Here is a 25529-nt window from a genome sequence, read left to right as displayed (position 1 = left end):
ATATCCAGCAATGTGCTGAATGCCTTTGTACCACGTGGAGCAGCCGAATAGCCTCTTTGTCATACTGACACATACTCAGCCAAGAAGCAAATTCATCTCCCTTCAGTACTGACTCTAGATGGCCAAATAGTTCACTTAAACATGTGTAACACTACAGGCTGCATCTTGTGAGCTCATTTTATGTTTCCATGCCTCAATCAATTCCTTATAGGATCAATTTGTTGTTCACCTGTCTGCCTGAGCCGGTCGGAGTGGTTCTAGGCGCTTCAGTCTGGATCCATGCGACTGCTACGGTCGCAGGTTCGAATCCTGCCTCGGGCATGGATGTTTGTGATGTCATTAGGTTAGTTAGGTTTAAGTAGTTCTAAGTTCTAGGGGACTGATGACCTCAGATGTTAAGTCCCGTAGTGCTCAGAGCCATTTGAACTATTTTGACTGCCTGACTGTTAAGACCCTTTTTTTCTCAGTAATGGTTGGAGGTATAAAGTCAAAATTTATGTCAAATACCAATGTCTATGGTCCCTTTGTGGGGTAAAAATTTAAGCTTCTAAGTCAGTGCAATCAATGATAACTACCATCTGTAACGACACCTGTTTTCAGGAACAGGTAGAAGTACTAACTTAAATTTTGTGCAAATGGTAAACTCTACATCCCTTGGCAGTATAAATAACTGAAGCTTCTGTGTGAGTACTATCAAAAGACTGGACAGTTCCATTAGTCACTAAGTAGCGATGTAGGTGGTAATGTAAGATTGTTTTTGTAAATCTCTGTTCAGGCTCTTTGAGGCTTTTTGAATTTCTTTTTCCTAGTTTTGATAAAGTCAACTAAATATAGGCTTCTTCTTCTTCCTTTTTTTCATCCCAATATTAATTGTATAGCACGAATTTATTTTCATTTTGTGTCACGTATGATGGACATTCAATAAGTAATGCAACCCATTTTTTTCCTCAGCCAGCTTCAGTTGAAAAATGTGACATTTGTTGTGAGATATTGTGGAATAACCCTGCTTCAGCTCCTATAGTTTCGTGCAATTTGGATAGGTGGCAGCATTACGCGTAGCATTAAAAGTGGTGTCTGCAATGGATGTGCATTCCAAGTAGGGAGTTTTGGCAGGGAATCAAAGCATTGCAGATAGTCATAGGTGCTTGCAGAATGTCTATGAAGACCTGCCTGTGAACAAAAGCACGGTGAGTTGTCGGATGAGGTATCTGTCATCATTGCAACAAGATTGTGCAGACCTGTCCCACCTCTCACGTGCTGGATGGCCGCGTGGAGCTGTGACTTCTGCAACACACACACCCATCTGAGGTGACGAGCCGATCACACTCGAACACGTCGCTGCTCGACAGGACATATGTGTTGGTAGTGCTGATGCACTTCTCCACCAGTTTGGATACTCGAGGCTGTGTGCCTTCTGGGTTCCTCACCACCTAACAGATAACAATAAAGACCAATGAAGGGCTGTCTGTGCAGAATCGCTTGCATGTTACAAAATTGGTCTTGACAATTTTTGTCAAACATTGTCACAGGCAAAGAAACATGGGTTCATCACCTCGAGCTGGAAAGAAAAAGTTCAGAGCCACATCCTCAGCTAGTAAACTCAGGGCGACGACCTTCTGTGACTCTGAAGGGGTTATTCTGTTTGACGTACTCCGTCACGGTGCAACAATCGACTGTGAAGCGTATTGTGCTACCCTCAAGAAATTGAAGAAATGGGTTCAGTACGTTCGACGCTAAAAAATGGAAATGAACTTTTCCTTCTGCAAGGCCTCACACAAGTCTGTGCACCCAAGATGAGCTCACAAAACTTCTTTGGGCTGTTCTTGCTCATCCACCTGACAGCCCAGTTTTGCACCTTCCAACTTCCACGTGTTAGGCTCACTGAAGGATGCACTCCGTGGGGAGCAAAGCAGTACACGGACGATAGAGATGTTAAGAGATGTTATCGACGCAGCGAGACGACGGCACCGGCATCGACCAGTAGAGTCATACCGAGTGAGCGTACAGGCCCTGCCAGTAAGGTGGCATAAGGATGCTACATTGAACAGAGATCATGTTCAGAAATACACTGTTGTAGCAAAACAGTGGGGAATAATTTGGTGTGCTGGAATCCTGAAAAAATCAGTCTGCTTTTAGAAAACAATGTGTTGGATTACTTATTGAGGGCCACTCATATTTCATAAGTACCTGTTGTATTGCACTGTGTGTGGTGTAGAAATATTTGTGTAATGGTCACTATACCAGGTGCTTTTGCTAAATGTGGATAACCTACAGTTAACAATCTCTGAGAAGATAAGGAGCAAATATTTATTTATTTATTTATTTATTTCATGTTCCATAGATCCAGTTAGTGAGTCAATCACAAGGGTATGGAATGTGTCAAATTGTACAGATTTCAATTTAAACTTACAATAAATACAAGGGGAATTCAATGCCAAATTGTACATAGTTTAAGTAAGACATACTATAAATACAGTAACAGATACGATATCAGCTAGATAACATAACAACCATTTAACAGAAAAAGGAGTTTCAAATAAAGGTTATAAGTAAGAGCACAAAGTTAAATCAAATATTAGGCCTACAGGAGGAAATACAGGCACAGCCAATCTGTTGTTAGAAAAAGGGTGATAATGCTCAATAAAAATTGAATTAGTTCTAGACACAATAAGTTTAGTGATGGTATACATTTTCTTTCAAATATTCATCCACAGTATAAAAAGATTTCTCTGTCAGGTAATCTTTGAGAACTTGTTTAAATTTTAGCAGTTCTGTATGAACACATTTGATATGTAGTGGGAGAGCATTGAACAGCTTAATGCTGGAGTTGTAAACTCCTTTTTGTACCAGAGTAAGATGTTTCATTTCGACATGTAGATTGTTTTTGATTCTGGTGTTATGGCCATGGAATTTACTGTTGTCTTGGTAGATAGAATAATTTTTGCACACAAAGGTCAGCAAGGAAAAAATATACTGTGAGGCAGTTGTTATGATACCTATCTTTCGAAACAAGTGCCTGCAAGAGTGTCTTTGATGGACCCCACACATTATTCTAAAAAAAAAAACACCTAGGTCATGGAACACGTCATTACATGAAATTACAACATAAAAGTAATAATAGACAAAATAAAATGTTTATGAACCCAAAAAGACAAGCCATAAGTTTATGTAAATACAATCAACATTATAACACAGGACTCGGAATTTTTCAAGAAACTTCTCGACAGAGTAGTTACACATGAGAAAATTCTTCAATTTCAATTTGGAAGTGTGTGGATTACTGATAAGATCTTTCAATTCTTGTGGTAGCTTATTGAAAATGGATGCAGTAGTATACTGCACACCTTTCTGCACAAGAGCCAAGGAAGTGCAAAATTTGAACTGTTCAGTTTCACTGATCATATGCCCATTCTGTGAAATTAAAATGTTGGGTTTTGTTGAATTGTGTGTTAGAAACTGTAAAAAATGAGTCCTACTATGATTTAGCTTTATTTTCTACAAGCCGTGAATTTATGTCACAAACTGCTCTATTTGAAACAGTGCCAGTGTTGCAAATAATATGCTTTACTTCCAAGCTAGTGTCATTAGCAAACATAGATATTTTAGAATCACTTGTATTACTAGAGGGTGTATCCTTTATATAAATAAGGAACAGGAGTGGCCCCAGCACTGATCCCTGGGGCACCTCCCATTTGACCATGCCCCACTTACACCCCACATCATAGCCATCCTCAACACTGCGGATAATGGCCTTTTTCTCTCTGTTGTTGAAGTAAGAAGTGAACCAACTGTGAGCTACTCCCCATATTCCACAATGGTCCAATTTGTGGAGCAATATTTTGTGATCAACACAATCATACACTTAGTTAAATAAAAAATTATGCCTAGCATTTGAAATGTTTTTTTTACTTCATCCAGTACCTCACAGAGAAAAGAGAATATAGCATTTTCAGTTGTTAAACAACTTCAAAAACTGAACTGTACATGTGATAGCAAATTATGTAAAATAAAATGATAAATTATCACTACATACACAGCCTTTTCTATAACTTTAGCAAACACTAGTGGCATAGAAACAGGTCCAAAATTGTCTACGTTATCCCTCAAAATAGATGATGGTGTGCTTTGTCCCCTTAAGGTTCTCAGCACCTACGTTGATGAAGTATATGGAGAGTCCATGATAACAAAGAGTGGCCCTTTATTGGATAAAGTAAATTAAACATGCATTGTATCACATATGCCTCTACTCATTAAGTTTTGAACCTTACATAAACATGTAATACACTTCAACATTTCATTCATTTCATCACGTGCACCGTTATTGGTCACTTCATGTAAGAAGGTGGTCCAATTTTTCAGTTGTTCTGTGCATCCCCCTCCACTAGCCACTGGTGGCCAATAATATTCGTTCTCTTTCTGAGAGGCTAGCAGAGAGTTATAGCTAGAGAGCAAAAATTTGGCTCCTACATGCTGCACTGTTACTGCACTTTCCGACAACCAAATTGTTCATTCAACTATCAGTTTTTTTGTTTCCTTTTGTTTTTCTTGCAGTGGTATAGCTGTGGATGTGCATCTTGTAAATGTTTGAGTGTGATTAAAAAAAGGCAGGTGACAACAATAAACTTGGAGTGTTTCACAAGCAGGCAAGGCAGATTGTTTACTGCATTTATAACTTTTTCAAACATGAATGTAAAATTAGGCCTCCTATGGTTGACATTGGAAAACACAAGAACAAACTCCAGAACCATGTGGTGTTGGCAAGAGAACTGTAAAGAGAATTGTAAAGAAAAGTGTTAGAGCAGTAGGAACCATAGAAACAGTTGGAAAGCACTGAAATCGCATGGAACCTGTAACACCAACAGATAGTTTTAACAAGGATGTTTCAAAGTGCTCCTGAATCATGAATGCCAGACATAACAAAAATGTGTTACAGTTATGCGGACTTCAATGGTAAGTGCTTTGTTAAGGTAAAGAATTTTAAAAGATGTTGATTCCAGACACGTTATGAAGAGAGTTTTTAGTTCAAAGAAGTGACCCATAGGTGCAGCATGAACTATATCCCACATAAAGATTCACGATACTAGAGAAGGAGGTAGTTCAACAGTGTATTATCCTGATGAAACATGGGTCAATTAGAAGCATTCAAAGATGATCTGCTGGAAAATGAGTGATGGTACTGGCAGTTTTAAAGTTCTCATAGGGATAAGTTCTCGGAAAATTATTTCTGAGAATAAACTCGTATTTACGTGCAAGAAAAACAGCAGTGATTACCATTTGGCAATGAACACTGTCGTAACACGATTCACAATTCTTGTCATACCTTGCTTTGAAGTTGGCCATTGCCAGTTATAATTCAGTTGCTACAGAGAAAACACCAAGTAGAAAAACCAGAAAAGCAGATATTATTCCCGGCTTAAAAATAAAAATATTAAGCACCGTATAAACCAGACTTGTGCTGATCTCCTGCAGCTCATTCATTTACACTGTACAAGTCACATGACAGAAAGTACAAACTTGATTACCTTGCATGTGAATGGGATCATATAGTTTTGAGTTTACCCACATGTCACTGTCATTGTAGCCCCTTGGAATTAATTTGGGCAAAGGGTTTTAAGGCCACATGGGAGAAAAAAACAAAACATTCAAGATAACGTACAGTGAATCACTTGTAGTGAGGCAACAGACAACATCCCACCTGTAGCGTGGGCACAGACTGTGTGGTAAGCTGAAAAGCTTCAGAAAGAAGAATTTGACAGAAGTGAAGATGGATATAGGCCTTGAACATATCGTCATAAGTTTACAATCATATTGGTAGGAAACAGACTCAAATAAAAGTGATGGTGGTATTACAATGTAGACTTCAGAACAAAGTAATAATATTTCTTAGTTTTAAAGACTTGCGGTTAAAAAATGTGTTTGTCAACATATCAGTTGCATACTACATAATAATGAGATATTCCTAGCTTTTTTGATTAGGACTTTGTATCCTTTTATTTATACGGACTATAATGCTCAACATATTGCCCAAGGAGAAGTTAAGCTTCTCTCACCATGTTGTAAGCCTCTGTCATTTTGAAGGTACAAACTGGATGAGGCCCTAAAATGACAGTACCTGTTACTTGTTGAGATATCAGTGGTATACGATGTTATTGGTCAGATTCCCTGAAGTTATTTGCGGATGATGGTTAATCATTTACTTGTTCAATGGATTATAAATGCTGTCTCTCACTGTAATATTGAACGTGTTAATGCCCATTAACAATGAAAAATATGACAGCTCACTGGCCATTTTTACAATAGTCTTTTACATTAGTCTTTTCTACCACTAATTCTTTTTTACATGCAGTGATTACACTTAACTGTCATCAAACACACACACACACACACACACACGCACACACACACACACACACACACACACACACACACACACACCTTACACATTTTTAAAAACCATATTGAATACAAGCAGTTGTCAAGCAAATATAATGATTTTGGTTTGTGCTTGAAGTTAATTTTGTTGTGTATTAAATTTTTACTTATAACACAGTTCAAATCACAATGAACAATAATTATTGTAAGCAGTTTCAATGTCATTTTGAGAAAAGTTGAACTTCACTTCTTCACAAAGCTGTGTCAACTGTTCTCACCTCCTGACATCATGCAAAGTAAATCTGTGGAACAGTGGACTTGAATTAATGATGTGAATTAATATTTCTCTCATGATGATTGATTGAAATTGGTTTTAATATTTATTATTCCCCTCATTGATTTGAACATATAATACAATGTACTGTTGGCGAACGAGCCTTACTGTTATCCACAGCAATGCAGTTTGGCATGCACAGCTTCCTTTCCTCTCCACCTCTATGTGTGGAAGTGCCATTCTAGGTGACGTGGGCTTTAGTAAGATGCAAAATATCAAGCTGGTATGCAATCTCTTGTCACACATTCTGTAACATGTCTGGTGTGATTGTGCCAGTGGCATCTCTGATGCATTTTTGCGGTGTCTTGATATCAGGAACTGTTATTCTGTACACAATACCTTCATGAAGCTCCAAAGAAAGAAATCTGAGGTTGTATTTTCAGTGGATCTCAGGGGCCATGGTGATTGTGCCATCTCTCCCAATCCACCTGTTGGTGAAAGTTTCATTAGAAAATCAGACTTCAAGAGCCCAATGTGGGGGACTGCCATCTTGCTGAAAGATGGTAGTGCTTTCCATGTCCTGTAACTGGGGGATGGCATAGCTCACTAACATGTCTAGGGAAATACATCCACTTGCGTTGCTTTCGAGGAAGAAAACTGCACCAGTTATTCAATCACGCATTAACCCACACCCACATTATCCTTTTGACTGTCCCAAATGTGTTCTTGTATGACATGAGGATTTTCTGATCCTCAGATACAGGTATTATGGTTGTTAACTGAGCCACAAACATGAAATGTAGTCTCATCAGAGTAACACACATGCTTCAAGAAATCACTGTCCTCATCCAAATGGTTCAGCAAATTGTTGACGTTTTGAGTGATCATCTAGTTGTAATACCTGAACAGTTTGGTCATTGTAGGCATACAATTTAAGAAATTGGTGAACTACTTCATTCTCTGTACTGTTTCACACTTGAAGCTCCTGTGAAACTTGTTTAATAGATTTCTGTGGTGACTTCATGAATTTGAACCAAACTGCCTGCACAGTCTCTTCCAAAACTGATGGTCTGCCATTGATTGTCCATTTCTGAACAACTTCATTGCAAAAAAATTTCCATCCATGTTCTGATTAACTTGATGTCTTTCTTTCTGAAATGATACACAAATTTTTACTGCACAGTAATTGGCAATTTGGTTTACACATTGGACTTTCTCCTGGGGTGAGACCACCTTTACTGAGCAAGGTGTTGCAATCGTTAGCACACTGGACTTGCATTCATGACGACAACAGTTCAAAGCTACGTCTGCCCATTTTCATTTAGGTTTTCTGTGATTTTCATAAATTACTTCAGGCAAATGCCAGGATGGTTCCTTCGAAAGGGCATGGCTGACTTCCTTCCCCAACCCAATGGGACTAATAACCTCACTACCTCACTGTTTGGTCCCCAACCCCAAATCAACCAACCAACCAAACCATTTTTATGATATAGGTCACACATTGCTCCTTGTGACAAAAGTGTTGAATCATACACAGCTGTACAGAACCTCCACGGGTTTCCTGGTAGACGTAAAAAAAAAAAAAAAACCATTATCATAAATGTGCACATTTTTTCATTTCTGTTGCTTGTGTGTGTGGGGGGGAGGTGGGGGGGGGGGGCGGGGCAGGTGTTTCCTATAGAACTGTTGAGTAACATTGGCTCGGTGTTACCTTTCCCATAACAGGTGTGAGCTGCGAGACCCAGTGCGAGGATGGCAGCTATGGGGAGAACTGCTCGGAAACATGTCTCTGCCACAACAACAGCTCTTGTGACCCGCAGACTGGGGAGTGTGTGTGTGCAGCTGGCTGGGATGGCCCCAACTGCACGCAGCACTGTGATCCCGGCTTCTACGGCCTGGGATGCAGGCAGAAGTGCCCTGAGCCCATATTAGGTGGGTTCAGTGCCAGCTGTCTGTTGCTCTCCTGTTGTTTTACTATTTTTGATGACAACAAAGGTTGCTTACAGAGAGTGATGTGAGTGATTGCAACTTGTTATGTGTGAAGCTCTGACTACTGTTATTCTTAATAAGAACTGTCACAGCTGTATTAAGATACATTTTTTATGTCGCAACCGGTTTTATTCAGTGAACATCATCAGTTGACCCACAGCTGAACAAACCAAAAATTAGGCCAAAGACTAGAGTAGCTTGTACTTTGTAAATTATATGCAAGCCAAATACACTGCCAACAGCCATTGTCAAACATTCTCACAAAATTGAGCATGCATCGTGACTTGGAAAACTTTAGGGGGGCTCCAGACATGTGGATCACCAATTTTGATCAAGTTTTTCAATGACATTCTATATTAAAAAATAAGAAAAAGAGATAGGTGTTTCACCTTTTCGCAAGACATTCATTAGGTTTTGAAAAAATTAAGATAAAAGTTGATGATGGAAAAACATATTTTCAATGCTATCCATCGAAAGATCATCTAAAAACCAACATTTTTATTAATACAATAAGGAGACCAAAGTTAATAATGTTCGGGTTATTAACATTTTTGTATTTTCATGCTGTAGCTTGGATACCCATCATTTTTTACATCCAGATGAGCAACATCCGCTATTGAGCAGCCAAGGCATTACACTACCAACCTACTGGTCATGGCTTTTTTTTTTTTTTTTTTTTTTTCATTCAGTATTTTTTTCTGTGTGTCTGATAACATTCTAATAATTGGGATACTTTTATTTTTATTTCTTTGAAATAAGACTTCAGGGTGTATGATTAATAATGAAATAAGTATTGGGTTGGCACATAAATGTGTAGTGTTTCTCCACAAGTTTAATAAACACAAGAGAGACACAAACAGAGACCTTAATCTTGTATAATGTATTCTGCTTCACTATTTACAACCTTCTGACAAAAATGAGGTAACTTTTTGTTTCCGTGATTGTAGAGATCACATAGTTTTCAGATGTACAACTCATCAAGCCAGGTTTGGAGCTTATTTTCATCTCGAAAGGAAGTACTTTCAAGGTTGTTCAATTGAGAGTGGAGAAACTGGAAATCTGTGGGTGCAAGATCACATGAATAAGGTGGGTATGGAATAGCTTCCCAACCCAATTTCTGTTGTACAGCGTTTTCTGTCAGTCTAGCAGAATGTTGGTAGGCTTTATTGTGGAATAGCATCACTCCACATGGTCTTCCTAATCAGTGTTCTCTGATTGCATCTACAAGACGTCTCACTTGTGGACAGTAAATGTCAGCAGTGATGGCTACAAGCAATTCATAGTACACCACACCATCACTGTTCCACCAAATGCATAACAATATCTTTTGTAAATGTGTACAGGGAGTTGCTGCTTTGTTTGGGCTCAGCCATTCCTTTCTTTCCCTTATGTTGTTGTAAAGACATGTCACCAGTAATGATACAGGAAAGCAAGGTCAGTGTTGTTCACGAGCCAATTGAGATGACGAGCAAGCAGGGATGCCCATGTGACCACCTGCTGATTTTTGTGATTTTGGCTTGGAGCACATGGTATCCATACACCTAATTTTTGAGGCTTCTTCTTCACTACATGCAGATGTCACATGATGGTCAAATTATCATAGTTTACCACATTTGCCAGTTCCTGCATACACTGACATCAATCACTGTAGCTTAATGCATTTAAATGATCATCAAACCCTGAAGGTCTTCCTGAATGGGAGAGTCATTAATGTTAAAACAACCCTCTTTAAAATGAGAAAACCATTTCTTGCCCTGCTCTGTCCAATTTAATTATACCGAGGTAATTCTCTACCTAATGGAAAAAGTAAACATCACATGGTTGACAAAGAGAGGTACATTTTAGTGGTATTGCTTTCATGGTGCAGGTCAGTTGAGTATCATCTGTGAAAATCCTATCATAGTGCATCATGTATCTCAATGAAAAAACTGTCAATAAATTATATATACTTGTTTGGTCATTAATCACACCTCCTGATGTTTTCCTTAAAAAATAAAGGCAAAGAAAGATACCCCCACTATCATAATATTACCAGATACACAGGGAAAAAATATTGAATAAAAAAAGCCACAACCAATAACTGAACATGGGCCAGCAGTTTGGTATTCTAATCCCTTAACCACTGACCTCATTCTACTAGATGTGTTGGGTTGGGTTGGGTTGTTTGCGGAAGGAGACCAGACAGCAAGGTCATCGGTCTCATCGGATTAGGGAAGGACAGGGAAGGAAGTCGGCTGTGTCCTTTCAAAGGAACCATCCTAGCATTTGCCTGGAGTAATTTAGGGAAGTCGCGGAAAACCTAAATCAGGATGGCTGGACGTGGGATTGAACTGTCGTCGTCCCGAATGCGAGTCCAGTCTAGATTTGTTGAATGATGTGTTAGCAACAGCATGAAAACATAAAAACAATAGTAACTTTAGCATTACTAATTTTGGACCCCATATTATACACTGTATAGTTGTAGAGCACTGAAAGTATGATTTTTCCATAATCAACTTTGACACAGTTTTTTTCCCTCCAAAACTAGGGAGTATTTAGAAAAAGGGCAAAACCTGTATTTCTTTATTTTCAGTATAGAAAATCCTTGCAAAACTTGATCAAAATTGTTGACCCATTGTCTGAACTCACATTTAGAATATAACAAGCACACCAAGACTCTGCCAACTGCCTGCCAAAAGTATATCAAGCAGTGAGTACAGGGAGTTTGGCACAGCACATTGGACTGTCCAAACAAGGCCACTCGACAAAAGAGGTAAATATGTTACTTTTGTTTTTTGCATGGACATCTTCAGCAGCAGCTGTTATGATCAATTGTCATCGGTTTTTCTGTCTTGTGATTTTCCCAGGTGCATTTCAATTTTATTTATAAAGCAACTTCTGTACTTATTATGGATATATGGTATGTATCTCCATATTACTACTTATAGATAAAAAAAAATTTCTTGCAGCAATAACGTGGAAAGTATAGATTCTACTCACCATATGAGGAGATGTTGAGTTGTAGACAGATGCAATAAAGAGACTGCTATGCATTTGAGCTTTCAGCCAAAATACATTCACACAAGCACAACTTGCACATGCACGATCAGCGTCTCTGTCCACTTTTTCCATTGTTTGATTTATACTTTCTTATAAAATTTGGCTACAGTTTACTTATGATCTTCTTGCCTCTTGTTTACATAATCTTCAAACTGCTGCTTTTCCTTCATTGTGAGTTGAGGTTGAGGTAAAAAGAAACTTGGTAGCATATTTACTCTTGGCAACTTCTTGCTGTTTATGAACTTACATTGCATCAGTATTGTGTTTAGTACACTGCTCCACTAATGTTCTATTTATTAGTGCATAAATCTCTATGAATTTTTGATGAGAAATTAAACTCTGAAATCAGAATTTCACTATGAGAGATAGTTCTTCAGTAATCTTAACATTAAAACAATAAGAAAACTGTAATTTGGAGTTAATAGAGAAAAAATAGTAAATAATATTTTGAAATGTTAACCTCTATATTTATGGCATCTGTTATAGTGCTTCAGGTGTCAGTACTCCAGTCTCAATTGTGAATGTCATACTACTGTTATAACGTCAAGTTAACACATATATTTCAGAACGACACAACACATATAAGTCACAGAGTAAGGTGACAAGTAAGACAACTGTACACGTTAGCATTTGAATGAGCACTGAGTCCCAGTCTAGTGGTCGCTGCTTAGGTGGCGCAGCTGCTGTATGGCTGGCAGACAGCGCCGCACGTAGAGGACGCGCGTAATTGCGCGGTGGTGCTTTGAATGATCGGCAAGTCACAACACTTTTCTCTCCTTTGAAATTGTTGCACTGGTCTTGATGGAGGTGTCCTGGAGATGGCTAACATCCATAGGCATTGTTTGACTCGCCGTAAAGTCTCGAGGAGGAGGCTTCCCGTACGGACGGAAGTGTCCCCGATGATAACGGGTTGAGATGACAGGAGACGTTGGGGTCGAATCTGCTGGGGCCCCATGCACCAATCTCCCTGTTGCGGCAAGTCCAGTTGATATGACAGGAGACATGGGCGATGTGTCGGTGTCCGTTGGAGGAGGAGGCGAGTAGATTTGCTCTGACAGAGGATGGTTATCCGGTTCCTGCATGGGCACGTCTCCTGGTGGCGTCCGTTCTTGTGCTGGCATCGTGATGACGGTGAGAGGGCTGCGTTGTGAGTATTGAGAGATGCCAAGATCCTGAGCATCAGGTAGAGCCAAAGGTGGTGTAGCGGCATTCGGAACAGGCGTTGCTGGCACACAAGGCCGAAGCTGGTCCGAATGACGCACTGCAACACCCGTGTCCGTCTGGATTTCATACAGGCGTCTGCCACGGTGTGTTAAGATGTGGCCCGGGCTCCATTTTGGCCGCCTGCCATATCCCCATACCCAGATGAGGTCGTCGGCGGTGAACCGGCCAAGTGAAGGCACCCGCGGCCGTGAGGTGGAAGGCCGCAGAAGATGAAGTAGCGTGCGGGGCTGTCGGCCATGTAAGAGCTCAGCCGGGCTGTGGTCGCCCATGGGGGTGAAACGGTAAGACGCCAGAAACTGGAGAAGCGCATCAGCAGCAGCAGAAGAAGTCAGAAGTTTCCGCATCTGAGCCTTAAATGTGCGGACCAGTTGTTCAGCCTCACCGTTGGATTGTGGATGGAACGGCGGGGCCGTGACATGCATAACGCCGTGACGAGCACAAAAATCCGCAAATTCGGAAGAGGCAAATTGCATACCATTATCAGTAACAAGAGTAGAGGGGAGGCCTTCAAAAGAAAAAATGCGGGCGAGAACACTGGTGGTTGCCGCAGTGGTAGGTGACGTGCAACGGACAATGAAAGGAAAGTTAGAGTAGGCGTCAATTACGAGGAGCAAATAAGTACCTAAAAAGGGTCCCACAAAGTCAGCATGAATGCGCTCCAAGGGCTTCTCAGGTGAAGGCCACGGTGACAAAGATGACTTCGGGGCAGCGGCCTGTGACGCACAAGGACCACAGGCAGCGACCATGTGTGCTATTTCAGAGTTGATGCCAGGCCAGTACACATGATGGCGCGCCAGAGATTTTGTGCGAGAGACACCCCAGTGCCCTTGGTGAAGGAGGCGCAAGACCGAAGCACACAAAGACGCAGGTACCACAACACGTGGTGAAGCATTGTCAGTGGAGAGGAGGATAACACCATCCCTAGCCATGAGGCGGTAGCGCAACGCGTAGTAGTTCTGCAATGGATCAGAAGTCTTAGCGGATGGGCGATCTGGCCAACCCTTCTGAATACAGTGTAAAACCCGGGAGAGGGTAGGGTCAGAACCTGTAGCAGCCGCCAGCCTGTCCCCAGTGATGGGGAATCCGTCCACAACCCGCTGCTCGGCAACATCCAGGTGGAAACACAAAAGTTCGTCCGTATCGAATGCCTGATCAGGACCCATGGGAAGGCGAGACAAGCATCAGCATTTGCATGTTGAGCCATTGGCCGGAAATGAATCTTGTAATTGAAACGAGACAAGTAAAGAGCCCAACGCTGGAGGCGGTGTGCAGCCTTGTCGGGAAGTGACGTTGATGGATGAAACAAGGAAACAAGTGGTTTGTGATCCGTAACAAGATGAAATTTTGAGCCATAGAGAAAAACACTAAACTTATGAAGAGCATAAATAATGGCCAAAGCTTCTTTCTCAATTTGAGAATACTTTTGTTGGGCATCTGTGAGCGTTTTGGATGCATAAGCAATGGGTTGTTCCGAACCGTCAGAAAAAAGGTGCGCAAGGACTGCACCAACCCCGTATTGAGAGGCGTCTGTGGCAAGAACAAGATGTTGGCCAGGCCGATAAGTAGCCAGGCACGGGCCTGTTTCAGCATAGTCTTCAATTTCTGGAAAGCCGCTTCGCATGACGCGGACCAGTGAAAAGGCACGTTTTTATGCAACAGGTGATGCAACAGCTGAGCCACCAAAGCCGCAGACGGTAAAAACTTGTGATAGTATGCTATTTTCCCCAAGAAGGCCTGCAGTTCCTTAACAGATGTAGGGTGAGGAAGGGCATCGATCATAGCGACAGTTTGCTGAAGCGGACGAATACCATCCCGAGAGAGTTGAAACCCCAAGTACGTGATAGATGCCTGAAAAAATTGTGATTTCTGAAGATTACGCTTAAGACCGGCAGTCTGTAAGACATGAAAAAGTGTGCAGAGATTTTGAAGATGTTCTTCAGTGGTGGAGCCAGTGACAACAATGTCATCCATGTAATTGATACACCCAGGGACAGGGAGCAATAATTGTTCCAAGAATCGCTGAAAGAGAGCAGGGGCGCTAGCAACCCCAAATGGCAAGCATTGGTATTGATAGAGGCCGAAAGGCGTGTTAAGGACCAGAAACTGCCGGGAAGCAGTGTCGAGAGGAAGTTGATGATAAGCTTCTGACAGGTCAATTTTAGAAAAATACTGGCCTCCAGCAAGTTTAGTGAACAGTTCTTCAGGACGGGGCATAGGGTAAGTGCCGATGAGGCATTAAGCATTTACAGTGGCTTTGAAATCGCCACAGAGACGAATATCACCATTTGGCTTAGCAACGATGACGACAGGAGAGGACCACTCTCTGGAAGTGACAGGAAGCAAGACCTCTGAAGTAGTGAGATGATCCAACTCCCGTTTTACCCGATCATGAAGGGCCACAGGAATGGGCCGAGCCCAAAAAAACTTTGGCCGAGCAGTGGGTTTGAGCGTGATATGAGCTTCAAAGTTGTTTGCACGGCCTAACCCAGGAGAAAAAAGGGACGAAAATGTCGTCGACAAGGAATCCAGTTGAGCATAAGGAATAGCATCAGAGACAATATTGACAGAGTCATCTATGGAGAACCCAAAAACGCGAAAGGCATCGAAACCAAAAAGATTTTCTGCGTTGCTCTGGTCGACCGCAAATATGGGAACAGTGCGAATGACGGATTTGTAAGATACCTCAGCATTAAACTGTCCCAAGAGAGAAATGTTCTGTTTATTGTACATCCATAATTGCCAACTGACAGGTGACAGGAGTGGAGAACCCAACTGAAGATACTTCTGAGAATTAATTATAGTGGCAGCAGAACCAGTATCCCCTTGCATGCGAACATCTCGACCAAGGATTTGGACAGTGAGGAATAACTTCCCTGAAAGGGAAGAAGTGCAATTGACAGACAACACAGAATCAGAATCAGCGTCATGTTCATGAACATCATGTATGCGGTCGGATTTGCAAATGGAAGACACATGACCTTTCCTTTTGCAATTGTGACACACAGCCCAACGTTGGGGACAATCCTTGCGTGAATGTTTCGTAAAACACCGCGGACATGAAGGAAGTTGCCGGGGGTTTTGCTGCAGTTTCTTAGCGGGCTGTTTACGGCTAGGCCGAGGCTGCGTGTGGGAGCGCACTGCGGTCACGTCCGCCAGTGGGGATGCGCCACACGCATCGTCAACAGTGCACAGAGGTTGTATTTCCCCGACATCACCCCACGCCTCTATTTGCGCCCCAGCGGCGCGAGAAATTTCAAAAGACTGCGCAATGGAGAGAACTTTGTCTAGAGGGCACGTTGCCAAACTTCTTTGTCGGGCGCCGACCGGATAATAGCATCCCGTACCATGGAATCGGCATAGGATTCTTTGTGAACATCAGTAACAAATTGACACTTTCGACTAAGGCTGTGAAGTTCAGCAGCCCAAGCGCGATAGGATTGATGTGGCTGTTTTTGACAACGATAAAAGGCAACATGAGAGCCTACCACATGCGTTTGCTTTAGAAAATAGACAGACAGAAGTGAGCATATTTCAGCAAAGGACAAAGATGCAGGATCCTTCAAAGGAGCCAATTGCAACAACAACCGATACATTTGAGGTGAAATCCAAGAGTGGAACAGCGACTAACATGGTTGTTCGTCCGTGACATGAAATGCGAAGAAGTGCTGTCGAAGACATTTTTCATAATCAGACCAGTCTTCCACTGTCTCGTCGTAAGGAGGAAAAGGAGGTATAGCCAATGACGAGAAACAGCCCGCATTTGACACCGCGACGAAATCGCGAATCGCCGTTGTTAGAAGCGTTTGCTGTTCAAGGAGCTTTTGCAATAGTTGCTCGACAGTAGCCATGGAACCCTGTGGGTCAACAGTGAAAAGGAAAAATCCACCACCTCGACTTCCAATTGTTATAATGTCAAGTTTAACACATATATTTCAGAACGACACAACACATATGTCACAGAGTAAGTTGACAAGCAAGACATGTGTACACGTTAGCATTCGAATGAGCACTGAGTTCCAGTCTAGCGGCCGCTGCTCGGCTGACCGCTTAGGTGACGCAGCTGCTGCATGGCTGGTAGACAGCGCCGCACGTAGAGGATGTGCGTAATTGCGTGGCGGTGCTTTGAATGATCGGCAAGTCACAACAACTACCATAAACATGGAGTTCATAAAACCTAACTTCATAGCCACTGTTAGAAAGTCTCATGAGTTACTGCATTTGAAATGGTTAATTTTGATGTTTTTGGAATACAAAAAGTAACAAGTAAAGAGGAAGGGTGTAAGCATGAATGTCTTTATATAGTAACAGTTAAAGAATATACTGATATATTTTTGATTTTTCTAGAAAAATGACTTGTCGGTACCACTGTTGATATACTCCTGACAATTTTTTACATCTATGGGGACTTCACATTTGCAAGAAATAGCCACTGGAGATAGAGTGGGTGCCACTTACACATTGTACACTTTCTTGTAAATTAACTAACTAGTGGAAAGTAGCATATAGTAGTGGAAAGGAAAAAATGCTGTTTTTTTGCTGTACCTATCATATGGAGAGAATGAAAAAACCATATCTCTGATTGTTAGTTTTGTCTTATGAATACGTGGGGATTTACAAACAAGAAATCAAAGAAACCCATTGTCTATCTGGACCTGTCTTGTACCCCGAAGCCCATGCCACACTCTGAAAGTCTTCCATTTCCTTCAAGGCAAACAGATGAAGAAAATGATAGTTGCAGTGAATTGAATGGCAATGAAGAAATCACATCATCTCATGGAAGAAAAGAGCCTCTGTAGCAGGAGGACTCATGTAGCGGTTCAACACCACACTTATCAATACGGGCAGATCTAAATGATTTGGTGTGCGACATTGAACTACTTAAACAAAAGGCAGAATTGCTCAGTATGAGGTTACAGGAATACAATCCTCTTCACCAGAGTACTAACTCATTGAGTTTAGACACATAACACAATTTGTATTTCAAACTTCACAATTGATGGGGCAATAACATTTTGCAATGATGCTGTAGACTTTATGAAAGCACTAGACTTCAAATACAATCCACAGGAGTGGAGACCCTTTATAGATTTCTTGAAAATAAGTCTCAAGGGTGCCTTCTACAAAGTGGAAATAAAATGCTCACTGTCCAGATTGCACATTGCAGATTGGCTGAAGGAATTTACAAAATTTCAGAAAATATTCTCAAATTAATTACATACATGAGCAGAAATGGAAGATTTGTATTGATTTCAAAGTAATTGCATTGTTATTGGAAATACAATAATGCTCTAAACAAAATATGCTTGTTTCCTGTGCAAGTGGAATAGTTGTGATAGAAAATCCCAGTATATACAGTGTCGGGAAAAAAAATTAGCACACCCTTTTAGAGGTTTCTAGTTCTCATCCCATCATATCTTAGCCACATATGTAATAGCTCTCTGAAGCAGGGTATTTTCCCAGATAGACTGAAGTATGCCATTGTTAAACCACTGCATAAAAAAGGGGATACGTCTGATTTCAACAACTACCGCCCAATCTCTCTTCTGACTGCCTTATCCAAAATTCTTGAAAAAGTAATGTATTGTAGAGTAGCTTCACACCTTTGTAAAATAAAAATAAAGTTTTAACAAAATGTAACTTTGGTTTCCAGAAGGGTTTTTCGACAGAAAATGCTACATATACTTTCACTAATGAAATATTAAATGCTCTGAGTAACAGGAAGTCACCTGTTGGGATTTTTTGAGATCTATCAAAGGCTTTTGATTGTGTAAATCATGGAATACTTCTAGATAAGCTCAAGTACTGTGGTATGAATGGTACAGTGCTCAAATGGTTTAAATCACACCTAACTGGAAGTGTACAGAGTTGAAATAAACAGTTCACATAATATACAAAAAACTGGTGATTTCTCAAACTGGGGAAGAATCAAGAATGGGGTGCTGCAAGGTTCAGTCTTGGGTCCTCTGCTGTTCTTAATATATATTAATGACTTGCCATTCTATATTCACGAAGATGCAAAGCTGGTACTTTTTGCCGATGATACAAATATAGCTATCACACCCGACAGACAAGAATTAACTGGTGAAATTGTAAACGATGTTTTTCAGAAAATCATTAAGTGGTTCTCTGCAAATGGGCTCTCATTAAACTTTGACAGAACACAGTATATACAGTTCCACACAGTAAATGGAATGACGCCATTAATAAATATAGACTTCGATCAGAAATCGGTAGCTAAGGTAAAATATTCAAAATTTCTAGGTGTATGCATTGATGAGGGGTTGAACTGGAAAAAACACACTGATGATCTGCTGAAACGTTTGAGTTCAGCTACTTATGCTATTAGGGTCATTTCAAATTTTGGCGATATACATCTGAGTAAATTAGCTTACCACACCTATTTTCATTCTATGCTTTCGTGTGGCATCATATTTTGGGGTAACTCATCATCGAGTAAAAGACTAAAAGACTGTTCATTGCACAAAAGCATGTAATCAGAATAATTGCTGGAGCTCATCCAAGATCATCCTGCAGACACTTATTTAAAGAGCTAGAAATCTTCACTGTAGCCTCACAATATATATATTCACTTATGAAATTTGTTATTCCATATTAAAGGATAGACACTGATGGCATTTTGGTAGCTACGCCACTATGCTATGTGTTAGTATGCAATGTTAAAACTATTATCAGTAGATATACTAGCCCCCAGGTGGCATACACTGTCATCAGATAAAAAATGACATTGTCTTTCCAGGTATACTAGTTTTTTTTCTGGCAATGTATTACAAAAACCGCCTGAACCAAATGTAAAGTGGTGGTGGTGGTGGTGGTGGTGGTGGTGGTGGTGGTGAAGGGGGGGGGGGGGGATATTCAGCATCAGAGTCTGGTAGCTTGTGAAGATATCATTGCATCTCTTCGCATCAAACTCGGTTTAATTAAACAATTTGTAAATGTGGTGGATCAAACTGGCAGAGGGTCTGCACATCAGACTCAGTTTAATTAAACAATTTGTAAAGGTGGTGGATCAAACTGGGAGAGAGTCTGCATTTCTTGTTGAAAAATTTTGTTGTCTTTCAGCAGTCAAAGTAAAAGATGTATTTGTGAGCCCTCAGACCAGGGAACTTCAGGTAGATCAGAATTCTGAAACATTCCTGAATGATACAGAAGTGCAAGCATGGCAAGGTTTCAAGAAAGTATCTGAAAATTTCCTTGGAAGAAAAAGAGCTGCAAATTACAAAGAAGTAGTGAATCAAATGATCATTGTTTATCAAGCTCTTGGCTGCAACATGTCTTTGAAAGCACATTTCCTGATCTCTCACTCTTACTTCTTCCCAGTGAGCTGCAGTGATGTATCTGGCTAATCTGAATAAAGATTCCATGGAAAAACAGTATGAAGGGAAGTGGATACCTAGTATGTTGGCCAACTATTTCTGTAATATCATTCAAGACAAGAAAGACATTCCACATGATAGAAAAAAATGGGACATAATTTTTTGTTGCAACATTTTTATCATTTTCTCTTTTTCTGTATAGCTTCCTTTAAAAAACATGTTAGAAAGTGACTGCTTTCATGAATACAACCTCAGACATTACCTTCCAGGGATTTCCTAATAGGGTAAAGTTAGGATACTTAACTGAAAATACTTGATCTTACTTATCTTACAATCAGAAAATAACATCACATTGATATAGTACTATATCAGCTAAAAATGGACATTATGGGGTTAAACTATTCCTGACAGAGAAAAACTGAAATTGACCTTCGAAACTGTTATAAGATCAAAACTTTGCTCTCAAAAAAAAAAAAAAAAAAAAAAAAAATTGTCCCCTCCCCCCTTTTTTAAAAAGACAGTGTTACTAGTATTTATGTTTTCTGTGGAGGTTGTGAGCATTACCAATTACATACTATCAGCACCCTCACTTCCCAATTCCACACTTCCATCTCCCAGTTGCTTTCCCTATATTTCCCTCTAATTTCTATCCCCTTGAACTTGACCTATCACTCTCATCCCCTCCCCCCACACTCTACTTCCACACTGTCTGACCCCAACCAACTGTCCTTATGTCCCACACAGCCTTCCATTCATGCTCAAGTAAGCAGTTTTTATATCATGATTCTTTATATTGTTTTATTGTGTTAGAAACAGAAGGATCATGTATTTCAGCTCACATGCCCACCATAACTTTGATACCAATGGTCCTATTCCAAAATAATCAGCCACATTTTTTTCAATTTGTTATGAAAGATAATGAATCATTTCTGCATATATAAGTTGACCATTTATTTTGGGCAAATCTTTTCTGCATAGTTAAGTTTACATGCTAATTTGTCTCTTGAGGCTGACTCAATAGTTGTCATCAGTGTGATGGTATTTGATCCTCAAGTGGTTAGTTCTTATATTGAAGAAATGGGAATAAAGTTGATAACCCATATTTTCCCAGCTGAAGGAAGCTAGAATGTAGTTATGTTTCACTTTTAACCCTGCAATAGTTGTGCCATGTTTCATACCATTAGTAGTTGCTGCAGATTGTCAGCCTGCATTTCGTCACAGGGTTATTTGGTAACCGTGATAGCGTTACGGAGATGTTTAGCACACTCAGGTGGCAGACTCTGCAAGAGAGGCGCTGTGCATCGCGGTGTAGTTTGCTGTCCAGGTTTCAAGAGGGTGCATTTCTGGATGAGTTTTCGAATACATTGCTTCCCCCTACTTATAACTCCTGAGGAGATCACGAATGTGAAATTAGAGAGATTCGAGCATGCACGGAGTCTTTCCGGCAGTCGTTCTTCCTGCAAACCATATGTGACTGGAACAGGAAAGGGAGGTAATGACAGTGGCACGTAAAGTGCCCTCCACCACACACCGTTGGGTGGCTTGCGGAGTATAAATGTAGATGTAGATTAACACACAGGTTACAAAAAGAGTCTAATCTCTTAATAAGCTAAACACTGACTGCAACCACCAGAGAGTTCACGTCACTCAGTGCTGCTGAGGTTAGCGATACGATTCTGGTCTCTGGGCAGTGATGCTGTTCATTGAGTCACCACACAGGTGACACACAAATGCAGTGGGTCACTTGAAAATTTTGTTAGTGTGTAACACAGGGCAATGATGCAAGTGGTCACCATGAGGTATGTCAGAAATGTGAGATTCTCTGTCAACAGCTGATTTTAAGTGATCAATAACTAAAAGTGTGGCAGTTGACACATGTTATAGCCCCGGATTTAAACCTGTATCCTAAGCTAATAACAACCTTGTGATGTGCAGTGTATCTGAGAAAATGGTGGTTAACAATCTGCAGCAGAACTAAAATCATGATTGCTTTGTTCATACCAATTAAAAATAATCTTTATGAGCAACTTCAAGACAGAAGAAAATCAGTTTTTAGCACTAAAAGTAAACTGTAATTTCTCACTGTTATTGGTTACCTGAAACTATCGTTACAATGGCTACACATTCTGCTGTGTTGCTGACTGAGAACAGTCATAGTTGGCAATTGGTTTCAGATTATAGGCAACAAAGACTGATTCCAAATGAAAAGAGAATGATAGTAAGAAGAATACAAGCGAATAAAAAAGTCAATACCATGATGAAAATGATGCAGCAAAATAAGATAAATAAAGTTACACTTAAACCAATTAAATGAATAAAAATAATAATCAAACACTCTTCATAAGATTTACCATTACTCTCTGTTAAATAATTATACTTAAAACTGTGCTCACAATCACAACAATGAACTGCAGCTTCAAAAATTAAGCTTCACACAACATTGTGTAAACCTCATCTGATGTAAACCAATCTCTGTGATTATGAAAACTGCATATGTGTTGCTGAATCATGTCTTGTATGGAAGTATCTGACATGGAAAGAAAGCTGAACAATGAATTGTAAGTGAATTCACAAATTGTTGTGGCACTTTGGCAACAGTGAACAGTTTCAGCTTGATGCTGAGTACTGTGAGGAAACTAGCTCCAATGCATGACATATCAACTAGCAAGTAATTTTAATCAGACTGCAGATCACATGTGGAGCCCATGGTTTATCCTGATCATCTATTTTGCACCCAAAATAACAACTGTAAGCTTTTTTAATCAATGGGGTTATTTGCTGTTTTTGTGAAGCAATTGTCACTTCTCCACACACATAGCAAAATGTGTCAGCACTGTTAACACAAACGTGGAATTTTTGTTCACTTCAGTAGCAGCCAACTTGAACAACTGTTAGTTAATCTAGAAACAAATGTGCAAAAATTATTACAAGCATTAATAAAGCCACTGAAGCCGAAGAGGAGGGAGACAAAAAGATCACTGAAATTGATATCAAAATGTTTATATTCAAAATATTGCACATAAGTAAGGCCAGGGACAACAATATAATCAATTGTTACTAGTTATTATGACTCTGACAAACCATCATAATATTTGATTTCAAACTTAATTATATACAGATTTTTATATTATCTCACCATAATAAAACAGTGTAAAATGACAACTAGAGCTAATTTTGAATTGTCTTTGTGATAGTCACGGTCACCACATTAGAATTGATAGGAACTGGCTATTTTCATTCGATTTATATTTTCATTGTTGCACAGTGTTGTTATTACAGATACACCTGCAGATATCCTCCTCAGAATTGGCTTTTATCCACAGAATAGAATGCTCAAAATTTTGTATTGGACAGATGGGAAGGAAATTTGGCACACAATTTAAGGAACATACAGTAATATGTGAAAATTGCCTATCAATCTTTGCTGTACACATGACACCAGCCACAAAATACATAACATAGATGAATCACTAAAAATGTTACAAAAGTTACAGAAAGGTAAATTTATGGATGTGATGGAAGAAATTGAAATTTACAGACACATAAATCACCCATCAGACAGAATTTTAAATGAACAAAAATATGTGTAAAATGGAAAATTCCTAGACAACTTTATACCAGTTCTGTGATGAAGCATTACAGAACCATAGAATGTATAATTATCACTATATTCATTAATAAATATGACTAATGTAAAAGAACAGACAACCACAAAGTAGGTCATGAGAAGCTTTATTCTCATGGTTTTCAGTAATGTTATCGACTTTAATATAAGACATTTAACAACCATTCAAAAATGACATATTCCCACAATAACAGAACAAATCTTTACAAGTCATTTTAAAGAAATTACGTATACTCATATTTACACCAGTGTTGAATGATAGTTAAATATAATTGAGAATAAAGTGATATATAGCTCAGTTAACAAATTTTTGTAAAATAACTATAATGTTCCTAGTGTAAATACATTAAAACCTTCAAACTTATGGATAAGAGCTGAGCAACAAATGCTCAAAAGTAACACACTTCTAAAACAGGGAAAAACTATTTCTAAAAACAAAGAAGATGTGACTTACCAAACGAAAGCGCTGGCAGGTTGATAGACACACAAAATTCTAGCTTTCGCAGCCAACGGCTGCTTCATTAGGAAAGAGGGAAGGAGAGGGAAAGACGAAAGGATGTGGGTTTTAAGGGAGAGGGTAAGGAGTCATTCCAATCTCGGGAGCGGAAAGATTTACCTTAGGGGGAAAAAGGGATGGTATACACTCGCATACACAGACACAAGCAGACATTTGTAAAGGCAAAACTATTTCTAATTTATTTTGCGACTACTTCATGCAGTCATAGAAGCAAGAAATGTATATGGCACAATATACTATGAAAGAATCATCCATAAAGTAAGTTATTATCCACTTTGACACTAACTTTCATCATTTGACAATATTCTGCTATGGAAGTCATTGAAGGCATCATACATTGCTCTCTTGATAGCCAAATGTGTTTCATTCAGCATCTCTCTGTCTGTCATTCTTAAGCACGTTCAGCTGATTCTTGCAGAAGCCACACCTAAGTATGGCAAGAATGCGATCTTCTGTTCTCTTTCGTTGTTTTGTCCTCCTTTGCGCTCCCCCCCCCCCCCCTCTCTCGCTCTCTCTCTCTCTCTCTCTCTCTCTCTCTCTCTCTCTCTCTCTCTCTCTCTCTCTCTCCCCCCCCCTCCTCTTCTTTTTCCTTCATCTCTGTGTGCCCCCAGTGCCTTCTGGATTTCTTTAGCCATACCAAAGAAGCTTATTATAGCTTGCACTGCACACTGAAATTCAGGTATATTTCTGAGTCTTACTAAAATGTCATTAGCTAATGTTTTAACTTGTATCTGGTTTAGTATGCTGTTTCTGAGTACTGATTTCACTTCATTGTTTCGCCAGTCATTGCTCATGATTCTGGATTCCACTCAGCTTTGTGTCCTTTTTTTCTGCAGGTATTAGTGCATGTGACCCCATTACTGGGCAGTACTTGTGCAACCCAGGCATTACAGGGCTCACCTGTGAACATATGTGCCCAGTCGGTACATACGGCCTGAACTGCCAGAATAAATGTGCCTGTGAGAACGGCTTAGAATGTCACCACGTTACAGGTCAGTATACAGTGAGAATTTATAAATTATAGTATGTGTGTATATGCTTACAATTGTAATGTGATGATTTTCGTGATTCCTCAAATAAGTAGAACTGTTGAGTTTTCCATGCAAAATTTAAAGAAATTAAGTCAGTGCTATTGCACAATTATTCAACATTCAT

General features: G+C 39.9%; 1 protein-coding gene across 1 annotated transcript in view; it reads left to right on the top strand.

Annotated features, from left to right (window-relative positions):
* LOC124552629 (protein draper-like) overlaps positions 1-25529 on the top strand; it is a 237919-nt gene that overhangs the window by 169057 nt on the left and 43333 nt on the right. Inside the window, exons 13-14 of the mRNA XM_047126954.1 lie at positions 8372-8578; positions 25211-25366. Coding sequence (XP_046982910.1) covers positions 8372-8578; positions 25211-25366 — 363 coding nt within the window. The remainder of the gene's footprint in view (positions 1-8371; positions 8579-25210; positions 25367-25529) is intronic.

The sequence above is a fragment of the Schistocerca americana genome, chromosome 10 (assembly GCF_021461395.2).
Source record: "Schistocerca americana isolate TAMUIC-IGC-003095 chromosome 10, iqSchAmer2.1, whole genome shotgun sequence".
In the NCBI taxonomy this organism is placed as follows: Eukaryota; Metazoa; Arthropoda; class Insecta; order Orthoptera; family Acrididae; genus Schistocerca; species Schistocerca americana.
The sequence above is the reverse complement of the archived record's forward strand: the minus strand, read 5'-3'. Positions and strand labels throughout refer to the sequence as shown.